The sequence below is a fragment of the Clinocottus analis genome, unplaced genomic scaffold (genome assembly GCF_023055335.1).
Source record: "Clinocottus analis isolate CAN_PGR_092001 unplaced genomic scaffold, fCliAna1.0.p SCAF_13, whole genome shotgun sequence".
NCBI lineage: Eukaryota > Metazoa > Chordata > Actinopteri > Perciformes > Cottidae > Clinocottus > Clinocottus analis.
Window position 1 is genome coordinate 2,294,750 of NW_027175854.1, and position 18,736 is coordinate 2,313,485.

General features: G+C 41.3%; 3 protein-coding genes across 4 annotated transcripts; 2 read left to right on the forward strand and 1 right to left on the reverse strand.

The window, feature by feature from the left end:
• Positions 1-585: 585 nt before the first annotated feature.
• bspry (B-box and SPRY domain containing) lies at positions 586-5,234 on the reverse strand. Its single transcript, XM_068574432.1, has 6 exons — positions 4,863-5,234; positions 4,105-4,203; positions 1,934-2,164; positions 1,750-1,775; positions 1,528-1,652; positions 586-1,168 (listed from the first exon to the last, which is right to left on the reverse strand). The coding sequence occupies exons 1-6, from the start codon at positions 5,232-5,234 to the stop codon at positions 633-635; spliced, it is 1,389 nt and encodes a 462-aa protein (XP_068430533.1). The 3' UTR covers positions 586-632.
• Positions 5,235-7,669: 2,435 nt separating this feature from the next.
• On the forward strand, positions 7,670-11,371 carry zmynd19 (zinc finger, MYND-type containing 19). Of its 2 annotated transcripts, none has more exons than XM_068574433.1 (6): positions 7,670-7,934; positions 9,607-9,666; positions 9,771-9,877; positions 10,469-10,609; positions 10,839-11,019; positions 11,189-11,371. In XM_068574433.1, exons 1-6 carry the CDS (start codon positions 7,884-7,886, stop codon positions 11,330-11,332), a joined length of 684 nt encoding a protein of 227 aa, XP_068430534.1. In that variant the 5' UTR covers positions 7,670-7,883; the 3' UTR covers positions 11,333-11,371. The 2 variants fall into 2 exon arrangements, with proteins under 2 accessions (XP_068430534.1, XP_068430535.1); XM_068574434.1 differs by lacking the exon at positions 7,670-7,934 and adding an exon at positions 7,991-8,250.
• Positions 11,372-15,269: 3,898 nt separating this feature from the next.
• Positions 15,270-16,908, forward strand: tmem141 (transmembrane protein 141). Its single transcript, XM_068574425.1, has 5 exons — positions 15,270-15,424; positions 15,578-15,644; positions 16,364-16,447; positions 16,537-16,647; positions 16,751-16,908. The coding sequence occupies exons 1-5, from the start codon at positions 15,371-15,373 to the stop codon at positions 16,810-16,812; spliced, it is 378 nt and encodes a 125-aa protein (XP_068430526.1). The 5' UTR covers positions 15,270-15,370; the 3' UTR covers positions 16,813-16,908.
• The last annotated feature ends 1,828 nt before the right edge of the window (positions 16,909-18,736 follow it).

Here is an 18,736-nt window from a genome sequence, read left to right on the forward strand (position 1 = left end):
GAGTTCTGTTAACATATTTTATCTTCTTGCTAAGGCCCTCAGAGACTGCTGGTATTGTAATGTATTGCTTACTGCATTTGACTCGACTACGTTCTCCAATCAAACGCAAACAAAACAAAACCCGGCAGCAGCATAAAAGGACAAACAGGGAGTTTCACTTCTGATACTATACTAATGCAACAGAAATCACAAAATCATACTTTATGTAATTCTATTTATCAAAACGTACAATCAGTTCATATAACATGAATACAACATATACTGAGTTTCTTTGTCACATAACATTCAAAAACATACAAAACAGACCTGGATCAACCAGTGTTATTAATATTTTCCAGAAAGAGACTTAAACAGATCAAACTGATGGAGGATCTCTATTACAAAGATAAAAAAACAGCCATCATCAGTCAAACTAAATGCTGGTACAGCACTACTGTATTATATGATCGACAGAAAAATCTCTAAATCAAACTCTATTGAATCATTAAAACTGTTATAAAAGCTAATGAAATAAATATAAATTCACGCCTTTTAAAACTGCGTGGTCAGATGGAGGATCTTTAGCTGTTGATCATATTTACATTTCTTCACATGTTTACGGTCATTTAGTGTTTTTGGCAGTGGGCTTTGTGTCAGTGCAGTATGGTGATACTGCGGTCCGTCACGGCGAACGCCGGCAGCAGCGCGGCGGTGAAGTGATGCGTGACCGAGTGCAGCACGGTGCTGGAGTCCGCCTCGTAAAACAACAGCGTCTGGCTCGGCCAGTCCAGCAGCACGCCGATCCTCTGGGGTTTCCTCGCCACCTGCAGGGGCACCTTCTTCCCCGCGTGGCAGAAGGAGTAGTCCCCGTCGTAGTGGGACAGCACCCAAGACTGACTGTTGTGGCCCAATCTGGCTTCGTTTCCAGAGCCTTTGCGCTCCAGAGAGGTGTAGCAGACCCCAACCTTAAAGGCACCACTCTGGCCCACATCCACCACCCAGCTGTGGGTGCCAGAGGACATGGCCAGTGAACCCAGCGCGTTGGGCCAACAGTCAAAGCGTGCCGGGTCGTAGGGCAGCGTTTGGCGAGCTTTTTTGTAAAAGAAGGTCAACGTGTGGAAGTCGTCAGAGAGGGACAGGAGAGGGCTCACTGTGCGCTCATCAAACCTTAAATAAGATGATCCATAAGCTGTGGGAAGAAGGAAAATATGGAGTTAATGGCATGAGCTGATGCAATCAATCGTGAGGAGGCTTGAGAATTCTGTATGAATAATATGTGCAGCATATGTCCAAACAAAAAGCTTCTGTGTGCAAAAATACGTCAGAAAAAGATCTTCCACCACTGGATGGATGTCACAGAAAGACAGTTTCCCTCACCCAGCTTGTACGGTTTCTCAGCGTGTTTCTGTTTGGAGCATTGATACTATTTCTTTGTGCAGCTTCCGGTTTTATGAGTATGCTAATGACCATAATCAATGTGTGTAATCACCCTGTATTGTCCTGCTGGATCTGTCACGTTCATGAGGGTTGAATATAAATCGCACTAACCGTTTGGCCCCAGCAGCAATGCGGTGGCCCACAGACCTCTCAGCAGCTTGCTGTCACTGCAGTCTGCGTTCAGGTTGAGCTGGACTGTGTCACATGGATCCCCGACCCCGTCGGCCCCCTCCACCCTGACGCAAAAACACAAAGAAGAAGAGATGTTACCTCTCTGGTATACAAGAAAAAAAACATTCACAAGTATGTATCAAGTCATGTATAAAAGATTACCTGTCAGCGAGCTCCTGGACACTAGTCTGAAAGACAGAAAGAAAGTAATGAGTCTTCTGGGCATTCGTGTACTTTCACAATTTCTGTTCATTATCAGGTTACTGGATTTTTAACCACAAGTTCCTCTATTGTTCAAACGTCTAGTCATCCCTGAACTTCCTGACAAAAATGTCCCATCGCTCACCACCAGCTGTGCGTCTGGAGTGTGTGTCAGCGTGTGCACCAGGCCGGAGCGCGTTTGCGTCAGCCTCACCAAAGCCTGGCTCCAGTGGGCTTTCTGGGTGAGGAGACACTGCTCCACCCGCTCCTCCTCTCTCTGCACCTCCTCCAAGAGACGCTGCTCCTCATCCTCCAGGGCGTCACGTGCCGCTTTGACCTGAGCCAAGACCTGCTCCCTCGCCCTGCTCGCCGCGACCTACGCCGAGGGACAAGAAGAGATATTAGACAACTCGTGTTGCAGTGGAGAAATGACATGGTGTTGAATCAAATTGCATAATCTATATTGTATCCGTGTGACAGTAGTCAAAAGGGTGTCATGTTTGCAATTGTATAAATGCCCTCATAGTTTATCAGATATTCTTTGCACCTCGCACGAAAGCTTTTCTTTTAAACAAACCGTTTAATCTGCAAAATGTCAGAAAATCTGTAAAAAATGATCATTGCACTTTCCTAGAGCCCAAACTCTTTAAATTCTGATTAGATGAAACACAGCAATCCACAACCAATGGATATTCAATTCACCATGACATAGAAACACAGAGAAAGCTACATATTTGAGAAGCCCAAACTTATATTTTTGAACAATGAATCAAATTAAAATGTGGCAATTATCATGTGAACCTGCAGCTCCCATCGGTTTCACAGAGCTTTCTAGGGAGTCTCAGCTCATCGTTTAGCTTTCTGCTCCACAACTTCACAGCTTTATTTCACTCTCATCGCTCTACTGGCAGTTATTGCAGGTTTATTTGCAGGTTTTAAGAGGTCTAGTTGGGAGGGCGGGCGTATTTCCTCAAGCCACCGATATGAAGCAAAGTATCTCATACATCAAACATTAGGAAACATGTGGGTCAAACAGTGTCGCTGCCCAAGCAGCCAGACACTTGATAAGTCCCATAAAAGCACAGAGGCGGTTCATGAATTTCACACAGTTGACTTCCCACGTCTATAACCATAAACAACAAACAAACAAACACACCAATACAGAGATTCATTGACTAGATTATGAACCCAAAGCATTGTTTCCATAGTGTGGAGTAAGTTTGTTTAAGGTTAATACACATATTGGTTTGCTGATTTGCTTTTTGATCAGATAAGGTGTCACCGTGTTTGTTTTTCCTGCCTTTGTGGTGTGTTCAGGTTTGATTTACTCGTTGTAACTTGTCCCCTAGAAAATTAAACTTGCGTGTCTCTGACCACTTTAGACACCCATTATGTTGATGGAGGTTAATAAATAGGAGATGGGTGCACTGAAAGAGGCAACCTTTGCTTTGTTGCCTGGTAGTAAGAAATTGATTAAATCAGCAAATTATGAATGACTAGTTAACAATTTATATTGATCTTACTTGTGCAACTGCAAAGTTTTACTTGTTTTGAATAATGAAATCAAAAATCCCTCGTTATTTTTAGAGAAGCAAATTGTGGAAAAGACACAATTACAACCCCGATATTCAAAATAATTTGGATTTATAACATATTCTATTACCATGAACATTATACTGATTCTGTATTTCTGTATGTTTTATGATTCAACATAGTAAAACATGCATTTACTTTAATGTAAAAGCATGTGCATTTACATTAAAGTGTTTTTTTTTACCATGTACTTTATAATTTCTTTAACAATGTCCTCTCCATGTTGATGTGACAATAACAGTTTCACATGCAATAATCTATGCATTTCTTTATCAGCCAAAATGGCTCCAGCTTTACAAAGGTGCAGATTTGGAGGTTTTCTCAGTTTTATGTCATTAAAAACTGAATGTCTTTGGATTTTGGAACAGTTGTTTAAACCAAACTAGCAATTTGAAGAATAGTTGGGGTGTTTTTTTTTTACTATGTTCTTACAGGTTTAATAATGAATCAGATACTTGAAGAAATAGTTCTCGATACCATAATATTCATACCATAATCTTGATGTTGAGCTCTAATACAAAGAGACTTAAATAGGCCCAACACAAACCACAAAGCAGGTAAAAACAGGACTGTTTCATGAAGCTGAGCCAGCCAACATCAAAACAATGTACTTGTGAAACATTGGAGGCTTCACTGAGCAACGTGATCAGTATTGGGGCTGACACTGCGTCTGTGAAGTCCTTAGTCGGAGGTTTAGTGGGAGGGGATGAGTGGTATTCTCACCTGAAGCTTTTGCTCTTTGGCTGTCAGCGTCTGGTCGATGAATCTCTCGATCCTCAGGGCCTGAAGCTGCATTTTCTCACAAACATCCACCAGTTGGTTCTGGTGAAAATACAAGCACGCACACACACACACACACACACACACACACACACACACACACACACACACACACACACACACACACACACACACACACACAGGCACACACATCAGCTGGGGACCCAACAAGAAAATCCTGTCTTTTCAAATACCATGCAGAGGAATCAGCACAAAAACCAGCATTCAAATTGTGGCGCACCCAAGAAACAATTATGCAATATGCATATCACACTGCCAAATATGTGACAGTTTTTCCCACTTTATCAGTCAGTCCTCATTGCTTTATGTAACTACAATCCTTTAATAAAGTGAGTCATTGAAAAAGGAAAAAAAATACACATTTTCTCTCACAAAATACACTAAAATGAGAAAAAAAGAAGGATATAGCTTTGTAGTGAGGTCAAATTTGTAATAAAAAAAGAGACAAAAGCCATGTCAAACAGTTGAGAATAGGGAAAATAAAGACGTCACAATGCATTCACACAAAATGAAAGTATCTTCCTGGCTATTTGTAACACGACAGTATAAAAAAACACATTTACTTTGTACATTTCCAGAGCTGTATCATCCCACAGCCTAGTCAATACATACAAAAAAAAGTAAACAGGTGCTGAAAACACTACATGAAGCTATTTCAAAGTAGGCCTATACACACTCACCCTGACTGCGGTTACTCTGGTGGCCAGAGGGGTCACCGTGTGTCCGTGGCAGGCGCCCACGATGGCGCAGTGGGAGCAGATGAGTTTCTGCTCGGTGCCGCAGAACCAGTCCAGCTCCGCTTCATGCTCCACACACACCTCGTATTCACCAGAGAAGATCCCGGACTCGGAGTCCGCGGTGGTCTCGGCCGGTGGGGTCGCCACCGCGGTGTCCGCCTGCTGCTGCTGCTGCTTCACACCGCAGCTCAACACGGAGAAAATAGGCTGCTCGAGATCCATGTCCTTAGTTTTTAGGCCCCTTGAAGTCTCCTCCGAGCCTGTCGGGGAAGATGGGCATGTTAAGTCGCACGTTGTGAGCTCTTCCTCGGTCATGGCACAGGAACGCAACAGGTGCACCGGCGGAGCTGGAGTCGCACCTGTAGCCTACGGCGCTGTAATACAGGTGTAACAGGTGAGCGGAACACGGAAGTAACGCGGACACCAGAGGTCAGAGCTGAGGGGGAAAAGCTTTCTGCTATGCTGGTTTCACTTGTTTGATTTGGGCGTGAACTGTTACCGTCTTAACCTATATGTAAATATATATATAAATAACAATTAGCAGATATTGCCGTTCATTATTTGTTTAGCTTTCCTTCATTTACTGTTTCTCTTCCCGTATTTGTCTTTTGAATCCTAAAATGTCTCAAATATGTAGCTGTGATCCAAAGTGAAGACCAAACCACGTCAGCTTCAAGATTTCAGGTTTCGGAGCAGTTACATTGTTTTGTGTGGAAAAAAAAAACTAAAGTCACCACACACCCATACACATTATACATATTCATCAGTGAACCAGAGGCTCAATCCTCATTGTGTCAGTGACATAACTAAAAGCTTCAAGATTGCTATAAGTATTGCAAAATGGTACATGGAAAACATGAGAAATATACATACACATACATTTGAATGATTTGTGTTAGTTTAAACTACCACAAACGGTACCCTGTCTTTAACTTCAATGATTAAATGCCAATTTTAACTTAAATAGCTGCTCATCTCAATATCGAAATAAAAATCACAGGATTTGAACCTGCATTCCTTCATGAAAAGAATTAAGAGTTGTTGTTTTTTTTGCTCTAGCAGTCTGCTATTCAAAAACCATCCCACTATTTCCCTTTGCTAATGTTTACTAAATACCATAGTAAGAACACGGTGGAAAAGTAATCACATTTTCCAGGGTGGATATAGGTGTGATGGATACGATGTCATCATAGGTGTCAACCCAGGGATCTGAGGTGCAGACACACCTGAGACAGCTCTGTTTAGCAATATTGTGAGCAACACCCTGTCTGGAAAAGCTCTTAAATTCAGAGAAAACTACCTCAAATGCACTTTAGGAAATATGGTCTGCCCTTATCAGGTCGATTCATTAAAAAAAATATTGAAATGTTTTACATCCACACCATGGTGCAACCATAAAATACACTAAAATAACATGTGAATAATGCTAAAACTCTCAAACAGCACGTTAACATGATAATAAATTTGAGTTTTGCTGTTTGCATCTTCTATCCCTGACAGAAAACACAGGAAATAGACTTAAGGCAGTGAAACAATGTATACTCTTCTTAAAGAATATACTAATACTCAATTGACACTTCTTTACTACTCAAATTAATTAAGTTAATGAGTGTAGGGACATAAAACCATGATTGTTGATTTGATTTGTTGGGAAACAGTGCTATCATCTGCACCTAACTAATGAATCCAAATATTATTGCTGTGTTGAATGAAAACCACGGGTTTCTAAAAAGTCAGAAAACTGAAAATAGATTGGAAACAATTTATTTCAACAGAAACTCTGGCAATATTACAAACATTTCTAATTTATTTAATAAATGAAAAATCCTCTCAGATTTTTTTGCCCATACAATTTTAAAATCTTTTAAAACTTTTCACCTACATTTATAATTGCACAAACGTCTAAGCCTCTGTAATGCAGATCTTGATCTCCAGAGGGTGCTCACACACTTAAGTCACTGAACTGAAAGTCACGCTTTATCACAGATGTGTTGGGAAAGAAGACGCTTTTATGATCCAGGACATGGATTTTATTTAGAGTGATGAATGCAATTGATACGTCCTCCTGTGTGCTGCAATTTGAGCATCAGTGTGTGGGAAGAAATCATTTGTGGTACATCCCTTTAATGAATAGACATGTCAGGTCGTTGAAATGTCTATTCAAAATGATAATTATTACTGGCATTACAAAAGTCAAAGTAAAATAACAAAAATAACGGAAGTAGAAGAATAAACATAAAAAGGACGGACTTCTGCATCTGATATTTAAAATGTAAATTCTATACCTAAATCAATAATTCCTTTTCTTTTTTCTTTGCATTTTAACCATAACAATTTACTCACAAACTACACGGTAGAATGTCATTATCAATTCTATAAAAAGGACCGAAAGGGCCTATACATATACTTTTAACATGGAATTGTTAACAGTGTTATAGATACATCTTTTAAAATGCTGGCCTATGAGGGAAATGCTTTCAGTCTACTGAGGTAAATTCAGTACCACTCAGCTCTCTTGAGACATCCATCGCTAAAGTCTCGCCATCAAACATTTCGCGCGAAAATGGCTGGAAGTGGTCACGAGAATTTAAAGACGTAATAACTGACACAGACGGTCGTTGAAAAATACTCGTTTGCTATTGGACAACACGATAGGACGCTTCCCATAGAAGCAAAGTAACGTCGCGTTTGATTGGACGCTCTGCTGAGCGGCTCGTCCCGCCTCCCTCGGCCCCGCCCCTCCAGCAGCCAGCTCGGCTTTCCTGCGCCAGCAGCGGTGGTGTGTCACCGAGGTTGGGCTGCCGCCGGAGAGACTCGGAGTCAGGGCGAACACCCATCCAGTTAACCCAAACTGGCATCGCAGTGGGGCTGAGGGGCTGCCCCGGCGACTTTTAAACCCGACTAACAGCTTCGGTTGGAACCTGCGCCTCTCTCTCTCTGTCGCCACCACCACCCGTCCTCCTGATGTCGGATTTCAAGCTCGGGATCGTGCGGCTCGGCCGTGTGGCCGGGAAGGTGAGCAGGAGCCCAGGACTGCCATGTGCGGCCGGGGGAGGGCCCGCGGGGACCACAAAAGGCGATGGAAAACGGATTTAGCGGGTGACAGACGGTGTCGGTCAACAGCTTTCATGGTTATCAACCCGTTGCCGACGCGGGAGGGGCGCGTCTTTGCCGATTTTAACTGTATTTGAACGGATTAGAGGAGCCGGCCGAGCCAGACTGGTTGTCTGTTCCTCCGCCGCCACCGACGGTCTCGCTATGCAGCTAACTAGCATGTAGCCGGGTACGTTAGCAGTTGGCAGACGTTAAACGGGAGAATAGTGCCTCAAAGGTAAACACACGGGTCCTTGTCTTGGCATTAGTGTCGGGTTGCAACTGAGACGACAATTCAAGTATTTATTTATCGACGCTGGTGTCATATCGTCCTAACGGCCAGTGATACAGTTAGCAGTGCCACGCTAGCTGTGTTATTTAGATTACACGGTGAAGTGTCTGCTAATGAGGAAGCCATTGCCTCAATGCATCAACTGATTCTTTTGTGCAACGTGACAAAGCACCGGCAGAACGGCACACTTTTCTACATCTGTAGCCGAAAACAGAGGGTGTTTGGGGGGCTTGAGTTGCAGAGTTAAAGTGACTAATGCGACGTCAAAGTGTGGCTGAATGATGGTCAAGAGAGACTCGTGTCTAGCTGCGCGTGTCACAAGACACTCGCACTGTGGGTATACTGGGCAGACCGTTTGGGTTGAATCAGTTGCCTACCTGCTGAGTGACAGTGCTCCTGGGCACACGGCATTTTATTTTATTTTTTTACATGATGTCACACCCGTTAAGATCTACACAATAGTCTGGCAGTCGAGACAACGTGTCACATTGCATATTTGGACCTTTTAGGTATGTGGAAAACAACACCATGTGCGGTTTTGTGCCAAGCTCAGTGAAGCGAGGGGCTACTGTGTTGGTATCTTGTCACGTGCATTTGAAATACCAACCTAATAACAAAAAGTTCAGATAGCTCTGGTCAACACCAGACTGTGTTTCTACTTTTTAAATGTGCATTTTGAGGCTGGATGTTCAATGCTGGTTCACGTGGACATTTATGATGACTATGTTTGTCTGCAGCTGTCATGTGCAGGACAAATGACCAAACATGGGTTTGAACATACTTTAAACTGCTTATTATTTGTGCATGTTGTTGCAAACAAGCTACTTTTAATAAGTAGTGGTGTTTGTCTTTGCTCGTCTGTTCAAACCAGATAGGTTGTCCATAAATATACACTCAAGCCCCATTTGGAACTGATTCATTCCTCAGGTGGGACACAGTTAATAACTGTGTTGCCAGTCTCTCTTGTAACTCAAAGTTCTTGATCGCCATAACTAAATAACAGGAAGTGGTTCTTCGATAGGCAAGCATGGGCTTATCAAATGATTCTATAAATTTTATTGATTTTAACTGTTTGAGTATAAAGTTCCGACCTGCTCAAAGTGCTCTTTGTGATTGCCTGAAGGTGATTTGATTTGCAAGTTGACTTATACATTGTCTGCACTCACTCACATTGCCTTTTTTCTTTTACCCTTTGGGTTTCTTGTAAAGGATCCCAAAAGCAGGCGATACCAAAGATAGCTGCATCTGTATGTGTCCTGGTTGTTGACATGAAAGTATTGTTTTTCCATTCTCTCATTTCAGACAAAATACACACTGATTGATGAGCAAGACATACCGCTTGTGGAAAACTATGCATTTGAGGTAAACTATGAAGATTCAACTGCAACTTGTGTTGATGAGAAGTATTGCTGATATCACTTCTTTGATAGTACATTTGTTTAAAAATACCAATGTGTCCTTTCCAGGCGCGCATGGAGGTAGATGCGGATGGCAATGGAGCTAAGATCTTTGCCTACGCTTTCGACATTGGCAAAGGCCGCTGGGCAGGAAGGCCTTTGCATGAGCTGCTCTGGTAAGTACTTTGATCATTATATCGGGTGTGGAATAAGCCGTATCTGGGCTTAAGACGTTGGCGAGCATTCTTATTGTTGAGTTGTGGGGTGTTTCGATTATCATTTACCCAAACATTATCATAGGGTGTCTGAACACAGATGAATATTATTGCAGTGTACAGTCTTGATTTATTTTAAAAAAAAATAGTTCAATTTGCAAGATCAATGCTGAAGAAGCCAATTCACAGCAGCCAGTAAAACTGTTAACTCCCCTTGAGATACACCATCTGCATTTTTGGTTATGGAGTTGACAGTTGCTTGTTATTCATCATTTTCATCATGGTATATTATCCCATGTTTATCAATAAATAAATTGAACCTTGCCCCATGATCTATTAAAATGACTGAGCTGCAAATATATTTAAGGTCTCTTCTTGTGGTCTTTAGAATTCATGCCCTTCAACATGAGATCAGTGTTGAAATAAAAAAGTAAGCTGCTAAAAAGCAGTCCTATTAACATCGCTACATCAGTGGGTCTCATCTTGATCACAAAGTTGTTATGTAATTGATAAAGAGACTGGTTGACTTATGATGTGTATGTCTTGACACAGGGAGAAGCACAGAGGAGGCATCGCCCCCAGTTTTCAAGTCATCCACATCAACTCTGTGACGGTGGACAACCGGCTAGACAACCTGCGACTGGTGCCAGTGGGCTGGAGCCCCAAGCCGGAAGAGATTTCCAGCAAACAGAGGTAGGACCACAGCTATGCTAGTGCTAAGGGCTGAACATGGAGTACTGCCCAGGCCATATGTTTTGTGTGTCTGCAAAGCCAGTCGGATTCATTTGTTTACTTCATTTTTTTATCCTGATATCTTGAGAGAAGATTTTTTTTCTCACTTGCCAGTCACACAAAATCTGCATTGAGTTTTTTAGAAAATATTTAAGCCAAATATTTCCTCCATGTTCCATGACTTGTCCAGAGAGCAGTCTCTGTACTGGCTGGCCATCCAGCAGGTACCAGCTGACCCTGTGGAGGAGCAGTATCTGGAGCTAAGCCGCACACGCTACTACAACGCTAACGGGGAGCTGGTGGAGGAAGAGGAGTGCTCCTGCACCTACTATGAGTGTCATTATCCTCCTTGTTCACTCATTGAGAGGAGGGTATGTACTGTGAAAGTTCAGATATTTTCTGAGTGAGAGATCAAAGCTAGAGGCATTTTCCAGACACATTTCCCCCCCTCATGGACCCAACTAGATTTTGATGTGTCCGGCAAAACTGTTACCTCGGGTCACAGAGCCAAACATAATCTTGTTCCTCGTCTTTCAACAGCTCCGCGAGTTCAACATCTGCGGTCGCTGCCAGGTGGCGCGCTACTGCGGCTCCCAGTGCCAGCAGAGGGACTGGCCCGCCCACAAGAAGCAGTGTCGCGAGCGCAAGCGGGTGCTGGCTCTCGAGTCGGAGCCCGAACGATGATCTGCCCTCATCCTCGTCTGGGAGAGGAGGAGGGAGAACAGTGGGGGGGGATAGGGTCGGACTTATGGGAGGGGGGCGGGGATGAAGTGCAAAACTGGGAAAATTGCTGAAAAGAGACTAACAACGGAGGACAATGTTGGTTGCTTGATTGATGGATTCAGGGGGTAAGAAGATGGAGGGGAAGGAGAATCAAGCAAAAAGGCATCTGCCACTTTCCAGAACTGGTAATGCTCCATAGCTTGCTGGATGACAGGAAAGGTATTATTATTATAATTTTATTATTTTTTGTCATTATTTTTCTCGAGAGGGGAGACCCTCGAGATCTACCTGCTGCTATGGTTTTGTATGTGTGGGGGGAAAAGTTGTCTTGTTGACGAACTGGACAAGCTTTTTTTGGACCACAGTATAGACGGTCGTCGTCATCCACTTTAGTTCCTCCACCCAGCCGCTGGGTGTGGTGACGCCTGTGCAAACAGGGGGGGCCTTGGGGCTGCAGTACCCGTCGTTCAACTGGTACAATGGGACATGGACCTTTTCACTGTATCGCTCCCTCTCTGCACACGGCTGCTGTCTTCATGGTCACCCACACCTTCGCCGCCTCCCTGTCTGTCGTACTCCCCGCGCAGCCAACCACGACACACATCTGATTGATTTCACTGATTGAATCACACTACCAGTATTGAGTGTGGGAGTGTGTGTGTGTGTGTGTGTGTGTGTGTATGTATGTTTGTGAGTGTGTGTGTGGGTATGTATGTGCTGCCAATATATACTGAAGGACATTGAAATGGTCAACATTGGTTTCAGGCAGGGTTAATGTATGTCTTTTCTCTTCTTAAAGGGGCCATATTACACAGTTTTAAATTTCATATTTAATCGTAAATTGATGGGTTAACTATTTTCACTGTTCTATAATAAAGTAGCTGCCAAATAAGGCAAAAACATTTTTCTAGACGTTTTCTTGACCCACGAGTTAATTTATTTTTCTATCAATTTGATCAGACTTGTGTTGTTTGAGACAAGGTACACCGTTTGAATTCCTACTTTGAAAACAATTAGCAAAAACAAAACAAAATCTCCCGTTATTTAAGAAGCTGTTCATGGTGATCTCAGCACTTTAAAGGCCTGCGTCACATAAACAAAGCTTGTTGTTTTGGTCTCAAAATAATTATTTCATGTTCTCAAGACACAAAGTATCTTTGTCTAATATCTAATCTCTGATGATTATCTACCAAAGTACTATGTTGTGTAGTTTTGGCTCTCCTGTATCAACTGGTTTAAGTCCCTCCAGTCAGTCTTAGTTTGCTGGTTTTTAACAGACAACTGTCTTTTCAACTGTATTTTTTGCACCTGCAGGGTTCTGGTATGCGTGTGTTTCGGTCAGGGAGGGGAGGCAGGGCTACGTTTCTTGTGTGAGAGTTTGCTCTAAGGGTTTTTTTTGTTGTTGTTGAATAAATTCTATCAATGGAGCTATATTTATTTAAAACATTTGATTGTGAAACATGTTTTTGTCCTGGTGATATTTGAAGGCAAATGTTCTAAAAAAAACAAAACAAGAAGTGGACTACATGGGACCTTTTTTATGTCACATCTTTTTAAGTAAAGAGGGGGACGGAACACTTTAACCTGGTTATTTGTTTTTTTTTCCTTCCCTTGTCCTGAATGAACACGTGAGTCCTCCTCTGTGTTGCCCTTCCAATTTTCCATAAAAAATACTGCACACCATCATTGTCACTAAAAATCTTCCACGCAAGAGATGTCTTGGAGTGTAAAACTTGAATCCCCCCCTCGCCTCCACCCTCACTCTCATTTACAGACCTTTTTAGATTTTATTTGGAGTGGTTATATGAACCATTTCCAGCTTTTGTTTTCTAAGACACGGCAGTCGAAGTGAAATTGTTTTGAGTCAACTTCATCCTCAATCGCCTGCCTTCCTTGTATTACCTACAACGCACACCTGCTTAATGTGTCCTCTTGTGTCTCAGGTGAGGAGTCCAGACACATAGTAAGCATGTAACTCAGTTGTACATGCGACTTGTTGATTGTTTATTTTCTATGTGTGTGCGAACAGGTTTTCAACACTGCACTAAAAATGTGGCTCCCCGTGTTAGCGTGTTTGTCCTAGATGGGTTGAAGGTCGGGGTGTGATTTGGATGATTTGGAGTGTACAGATCCTTTTGTTTTGTAAGAATATAAACATTAATCACCTAGAAATAAAGAGCTACAATATGTGAATGGAAGTACAGTTGGGGCAGGGAGGGGGGATAACTGACCGTTGCTTTTCCAATGTAAAATGATAATAAATAAAATGAACCTCCATATGTTTGGAGTCAGCTTGTGGAGTCCTTAGAATGTATTATAATTGATCTAGTATCAATTTAAGGTTGCTTAAAGAAATTAATACATTTTGGTTTAATTGGCTTGTAGGTAACAGTTTGGTCAAAGACTGAAGAACATGTGGAAACTCCTTAATAATGAAAGATAGTTTCCAGAAGAAAACTTGTTGTAAAAATTGTAAAATAAGGTCTTATAGTTGTTGGGATATTTATTTGTTTTTTTTTAACTTCACCTGCACTGCCCATAGGTGTCCACAAGATGTTAACAAACGTTTATAAACTTCTATTTCTAAAAGATTTCTTGCGTTATACTAAGTAAACAAAATATCAAAAGATAATAGATTAGGAAAATAACCACAAGTTGTAGCCCAAATCATTTCCCTACATTTTAGTATGAAGTGTTTTTACGTGATATCTGCGGAAGGGAAGCTTGATATTTGAACCCTCAAACCAAAAGGCTGACCAGTCAGCTCATTTTCCTCCATCACTCTTCCCTTTAATTTAATGATAGATACATAGATAGATATTTATTGATCCCCAAAGGGAAATTCAAGGGTCAGTGTATAAAAAAGAAGAAAGTAAAAATGTAGGGAAGAAGTTTAGAAAATTAATAGTGAGTTACATGTTTTTCTCAAAGATTTGAATGCTGATATTTCTGCCGTTGAGTTCTTGTAGTGAATTTGTGGATTTGTTCTTTTTTCCCTGTGTTTGAAATATCTTAAAAAACATAGAAATCCCTTCATCAACTCTTTGGCTTCATCACTTGTAGTCCTGTTGGTTCTAGTGTAACAAGGAACAGATGTCTGGTAACTTTAGCCTCTGTGTTGTTACTTGTGTCTCAGCAGTAGTCCGTCTCTCTCCCATCTGCCTCTTCTTCCTCTCGCTCATGTCCGGCCTCTAGCAGAACCCTTGAAGTCTCCGTGGTGTCAAAGTTCAACAGAGAGGTCGCGGCGGTCAGCAGGCTGTGTTGTTGTGGAAGGCCTGAAGTCACACAGCGTTTTCCAGACACAACGACAGGCTGGAAAGATGACTTATTGAAGCGTTAATGTGTTTACTTAAACTTAATACTGCTGTAGGTAACGTTTTACATGCATTTGCAAGTATTGTCACCAAATAATACATATATTCTTGATTAGTGACCAAAGATGATCAAAATAATATTAAAGCATCAAATTCATCTTATAATGTGTGGAAAATTATCTATAATAACATATAATTAGTAGCTTTGGTGTATATAATATATGCTTACTATAATTTCACTTTTTTTTCAGATAGAGGATTTACTTTTTGCCCATCTAAATAGACAAATAGCAACTTTTAAAGTCAATGCCGGTGGCTCTCCCAAAGGAGCCACAAGATAAAACTGAAGGATTGTTGACAAGATAACAAAGCAGGAAAAAAACATTTACTGTAAAAAATGTAATTAACTTAAATTGCCACCATAACTCATTCATTGACATTGCTTTTAACAACTGGAGCGTGTTTTTCTTTAGTTCTCGTTGGCGAGGAGCTGCAGTACCACCTCCTCTCCGTCAGGCGTCGCTAGTGTTTATACAAACAGCTGTTCCTCTCCTCTGTGTTTGCTCTTTGGTTTGCAACGCGGAAGTTTTATAACAGTGAAGTTATGAACACGGTCGCAGCATAAGATACTAATGTTACTATCCATATAATACGTTGACCTCTGGCTTGCAACAGCAACGACAGAATGGTCAACATCGGTCTGACTAAAGTGGACGACTCGCTGGCAGCAAAGCACCCGGTGGGTTTTTTTTTATTTTTCTTACGTCACTAGAGCCTGTTGACCCCGCAGGACACCGACAATCAAAAGATTGAACCGCATAGCCATATTCATACAGGTCAAATTGTCTCGTAAAAGCTGTCATGGTTAGTTTTCTCTCACTTTGTCTTTCAGGGCTTACAGAGTTATGCTGCCTGTCAGTCTCGTGCCTTCATGAAGGGGACTGCGACCTTTATATTTGGTAAGAGATGTGTATCTAATTCCCCACACTGGAAAATACACTATTATCATTTGTATTTGCGTCACTGAACTATCAAACATTTTTTTAAAAAGTATACATGACTACCCCGTATTTCTACACTTAAATCACGACACCAATTCCAATCACGAACACATATATTACACATTTTACTGAGCTAAAGTCCTACATGCATGTTGAGATGCACCAAGTAAGAAATAAGACCGACAAAACTAGACCACACTATGTTTCTTACCCGTGCGTAGCACAAGAGGGAGCTATATTCTGCAAATGTTTCTAGTATCAATAAAGCAGGACATTTTCATTACATGGTGCACACTCAACTCAACACACACAGTAATGACAGTTGTACTATCATAATAGTTGTAGAGTAATATACGTGATATATGCAGAATGTTCTAATCCATTCATGAAAATTACACAAGACTGCATGCTGAAGATGACAGCTCAGTTTGGCTTCAACGACAATGAAGTCAATGAACATGATAACCTTCTGTGATTCCACACATCGTTATTGGAATTCAGCACAGATGACAAAAAAAAGAGTGCTTACAGACTGACTCATTCACAATGGATCATGTTTCGGTCAGATGAAGAAAAATAATGTTGTAAAGGACTTTTGATGTTCTCACAATGAAAATGAGTGTCGTGAATATTGAATCAGTCACAGAAAGTTTGAATGTTCATCATGTGTTTTTCAGGTGTCGGTAGTTTATTTGCTTTTCAGAAGGTTCTCCAGAAGAAGCTTCCTTACCCTCTTCAATGGAACCTTCTCATTTCAATAAGTAAGTGATGAAACATCATCTTGAAACGGGTTTAAACACACAAGACTCCCTCGCAGCCATAACGGCTTAACTCTCTCTTCTCTCATCAGTGGCGTCATCAGTGGGAAGTTATGCAGTGACTCGCTGGGAAACGCAGAAATGTACAGACCTTTGGATGTTGCTGGAAACAGGACAAGTCCCGGACAGAACGCCGGCGCAGGGTGAGTACAAAGCGTCGCTACAGACCCTCATGGCTCATCCTGGAAAGTAGTAAAATGAGGACAGTTTGCAGACTGTAATGCTTTATGTTTCTCTGTCTTTCAGTGCCCGAACCAAAGGTATCAGAAGGAACTGAGAAGACAAAATATGGTGACACGATGGAATGAACATCGTTTGAAATGAACTTGTGTGCTTGAGATATTCAGGTGGTGTATTGACTAAAGAGTGTGCTGGATGTAAAATATATTCTGTATATGATTGCATTTCAGTGTCTTTCTTTTCCACCTCCATTTCTGCAATACGCCACATGAATTAAGTCATTTTTTCCGTTTCAGAGTTTGAGGAGCTTTTGAATTTCATAACAGCATTACTGTGTGGATAAACAGATGAGTTTCCCAAATCAGAGGTCAGGAATTAGTTTGGGTTTTTAGGAGGACGCCCATGTTAAGCTTGTGATCCGGTATTATTATTTGGACGTGTTTGTTTGACATGCAACTGAATTAACGCTGTTGTACCAAAGCCAACCACTAGTGGTCACTGTTTACCTCACGGGATCTGCACAGCTGCCTTGTAGTTACTGGTGGGTAGACCAAACCAGTTAAGCATATTATCTAAATTACACTGATCATTTTAATCATGTTTGCCTTGAACAAAACTCATCATTAAAAAAATAGATAAACATGTATCTCATATGTTAGTGATCTGGTCAAATGCTTAGGGTGCTTAGTGTAATCCACGTTCAATCATTTATGTTTGTTGTCTTTAGACATTGCATGTTCATTCTTTGGTCGTCAGTGCCGTGATGCCGTAAAGAACCCTGCAAAATCTCAGGATAATATTTAATATTTGCAGTTTTAAGAATTGAATTGTCCCTTGATTTAGGCAAATGTGAGAACTGAGAGGAGAAAAGCTGTACTGTGAAGTAAATGTGACATATTTCAATAATTTTTACTGTGGTCTTCAGTGAAGAATTTGAGATCTTCCATCCTGCTAATAGATGCCATCATCCACAAACCCACTCTTTGTTGTATATGTTATTACCTATATAAAAATTAGAGGCAATGTATTTAGTCAACGCCAATATATATTACAGTACATTATAACAACACAGCATTGATCCATCCTTTCCTAATCCAGAGAAACAAAGACACCTACATGTTTTTAACAAACGTACCATAAAGAGAAGTACCCAAATAGAAGAGTTGTTGAGAATTGTGTAAAAATGTCTGATAGCACTAAAGCTCTGTCAACACAATCTCTTTGTGTTTGTAAACCTGTCCACAAATAAAAATTGTGCTCATAATTACATTTGTCTTTTTTTTAAACTACACTATTGCTTCTGTTTATTTGCATCGCTGAACTAGTTTGTACATGAAGGTGTTAGCAACATACATTCTGCACCATGCAGTGCAACCCATTGAAACAATTGAGTCTTTCAGGCTTTAACACCTCGAGGGAATGAAGGGAACAAAGTCCAGGGCCTTGATTCACTGAGAACAAGCTAAAGAAAGTTCACTAACTCCGAGAAGCTCATATTAGTAAAACGTTTTTTACAATGTTTGTATCAGAACAATGTTCACCAAGTAAAGGCAATCTGAACAAGGGAAGATACAAATTTAGCTTTGCTTTATGTTCATCTGTTCCTTCCTATCTTTGTGAAGCCTGAATCAACCCCCACTCTCGCTTCCACTCACTCTCGTCCTCGCACTGTAATTCAAATCTGATTTAACACCTCCAAGATTTAAATGTTTTGAATTCTCTTTCCGTCGTTCTCCATTACGACAAAAGAAACGGCTCCATGAATTGAATAAGCTCTCAAATCCTTTGTCACATGCACACTGATGCTGCTGAAGGAAAAGACTGCAGAGGAACAGAGAACAGGAGATAATGAAGTAAAAGACTGTGACTGTGTGTGGGTGTGTGTGTGTTACATGAGAGGAGTGACTGTGCAGTGGAGCTGAGGATCTGTACATGTCCAATAAATGAAACAAACAGCGGAAACAGCGATAAACAGCGTTACTGGCCTTTTGGCAGGCTTGGCGACCACTGGCATGGCTTGTAAAGTGTGTTAGTGTGTGTGTGTCTGGCAGC

Coding starts and splice junctions, on each gene's coding strand:
- tmem141 (XM_068574425.1), top strand. CDS start 15,371: ATGGTCAACATCGGTCTGACTAAAGTGGACGACTCGCTGGCAGCAAAG. Junction 15,645..16,363: donor GACTGCGACCTTTATATTTG/GTAAGAGATGTG, acceptor TGTGTTTTTCAG/GTGTCGGTAGTTTATTTGCT. Junction 16,448..16,536: donor GAACCTTCTCATTTCAATAA/GTAAGTGATGAA, acceptor TTCTCTCATCAG/TGGCGTCATCAGTGGGAAGT.
- zmynd19 (XM_068574433.1), top strand. CDS start 7,884: ATGTCGGATTTCAAGCTCGGGATCGTGCGGCTCGGCCGTGTGGCCGGG. Junction 9,878..10,468: donor CCTTTGCATGAGCTGCTCTG/GTAAGTACTTTG, acceptor GTCTTGACACAG/GGAGAAGCACAGAGGAGGCA. Junction 11,020..11,188: donor GTTCACTCATTGAGAGGAGG/GTATGTACTGTG, acceptor GTCTTTCAACAG/CTCCGCGAGTTCAACATCTG.
- bspry (XM_068574432.1), bottom strand. CDS start 5,234: ATGACCGAGGAAGAGCTCACAACGTGCGACTTAACATGCCCATCTTCC. Junction 2,165..4,104: donor CCAAAGAGCAAAAGCTTCAG/GTGAGAATACCA, acceptor CCCTCGGCGTAG/GTCGCGGCGAGCAGGGCGAG. Junction 1,653..1,749: donor GTCCAGGAGCTCGCTGACAG/GTAATCTTTTAT, acceptor TTTTTGCGTCAG/GGTGGAGGGGGCCGACGGGG.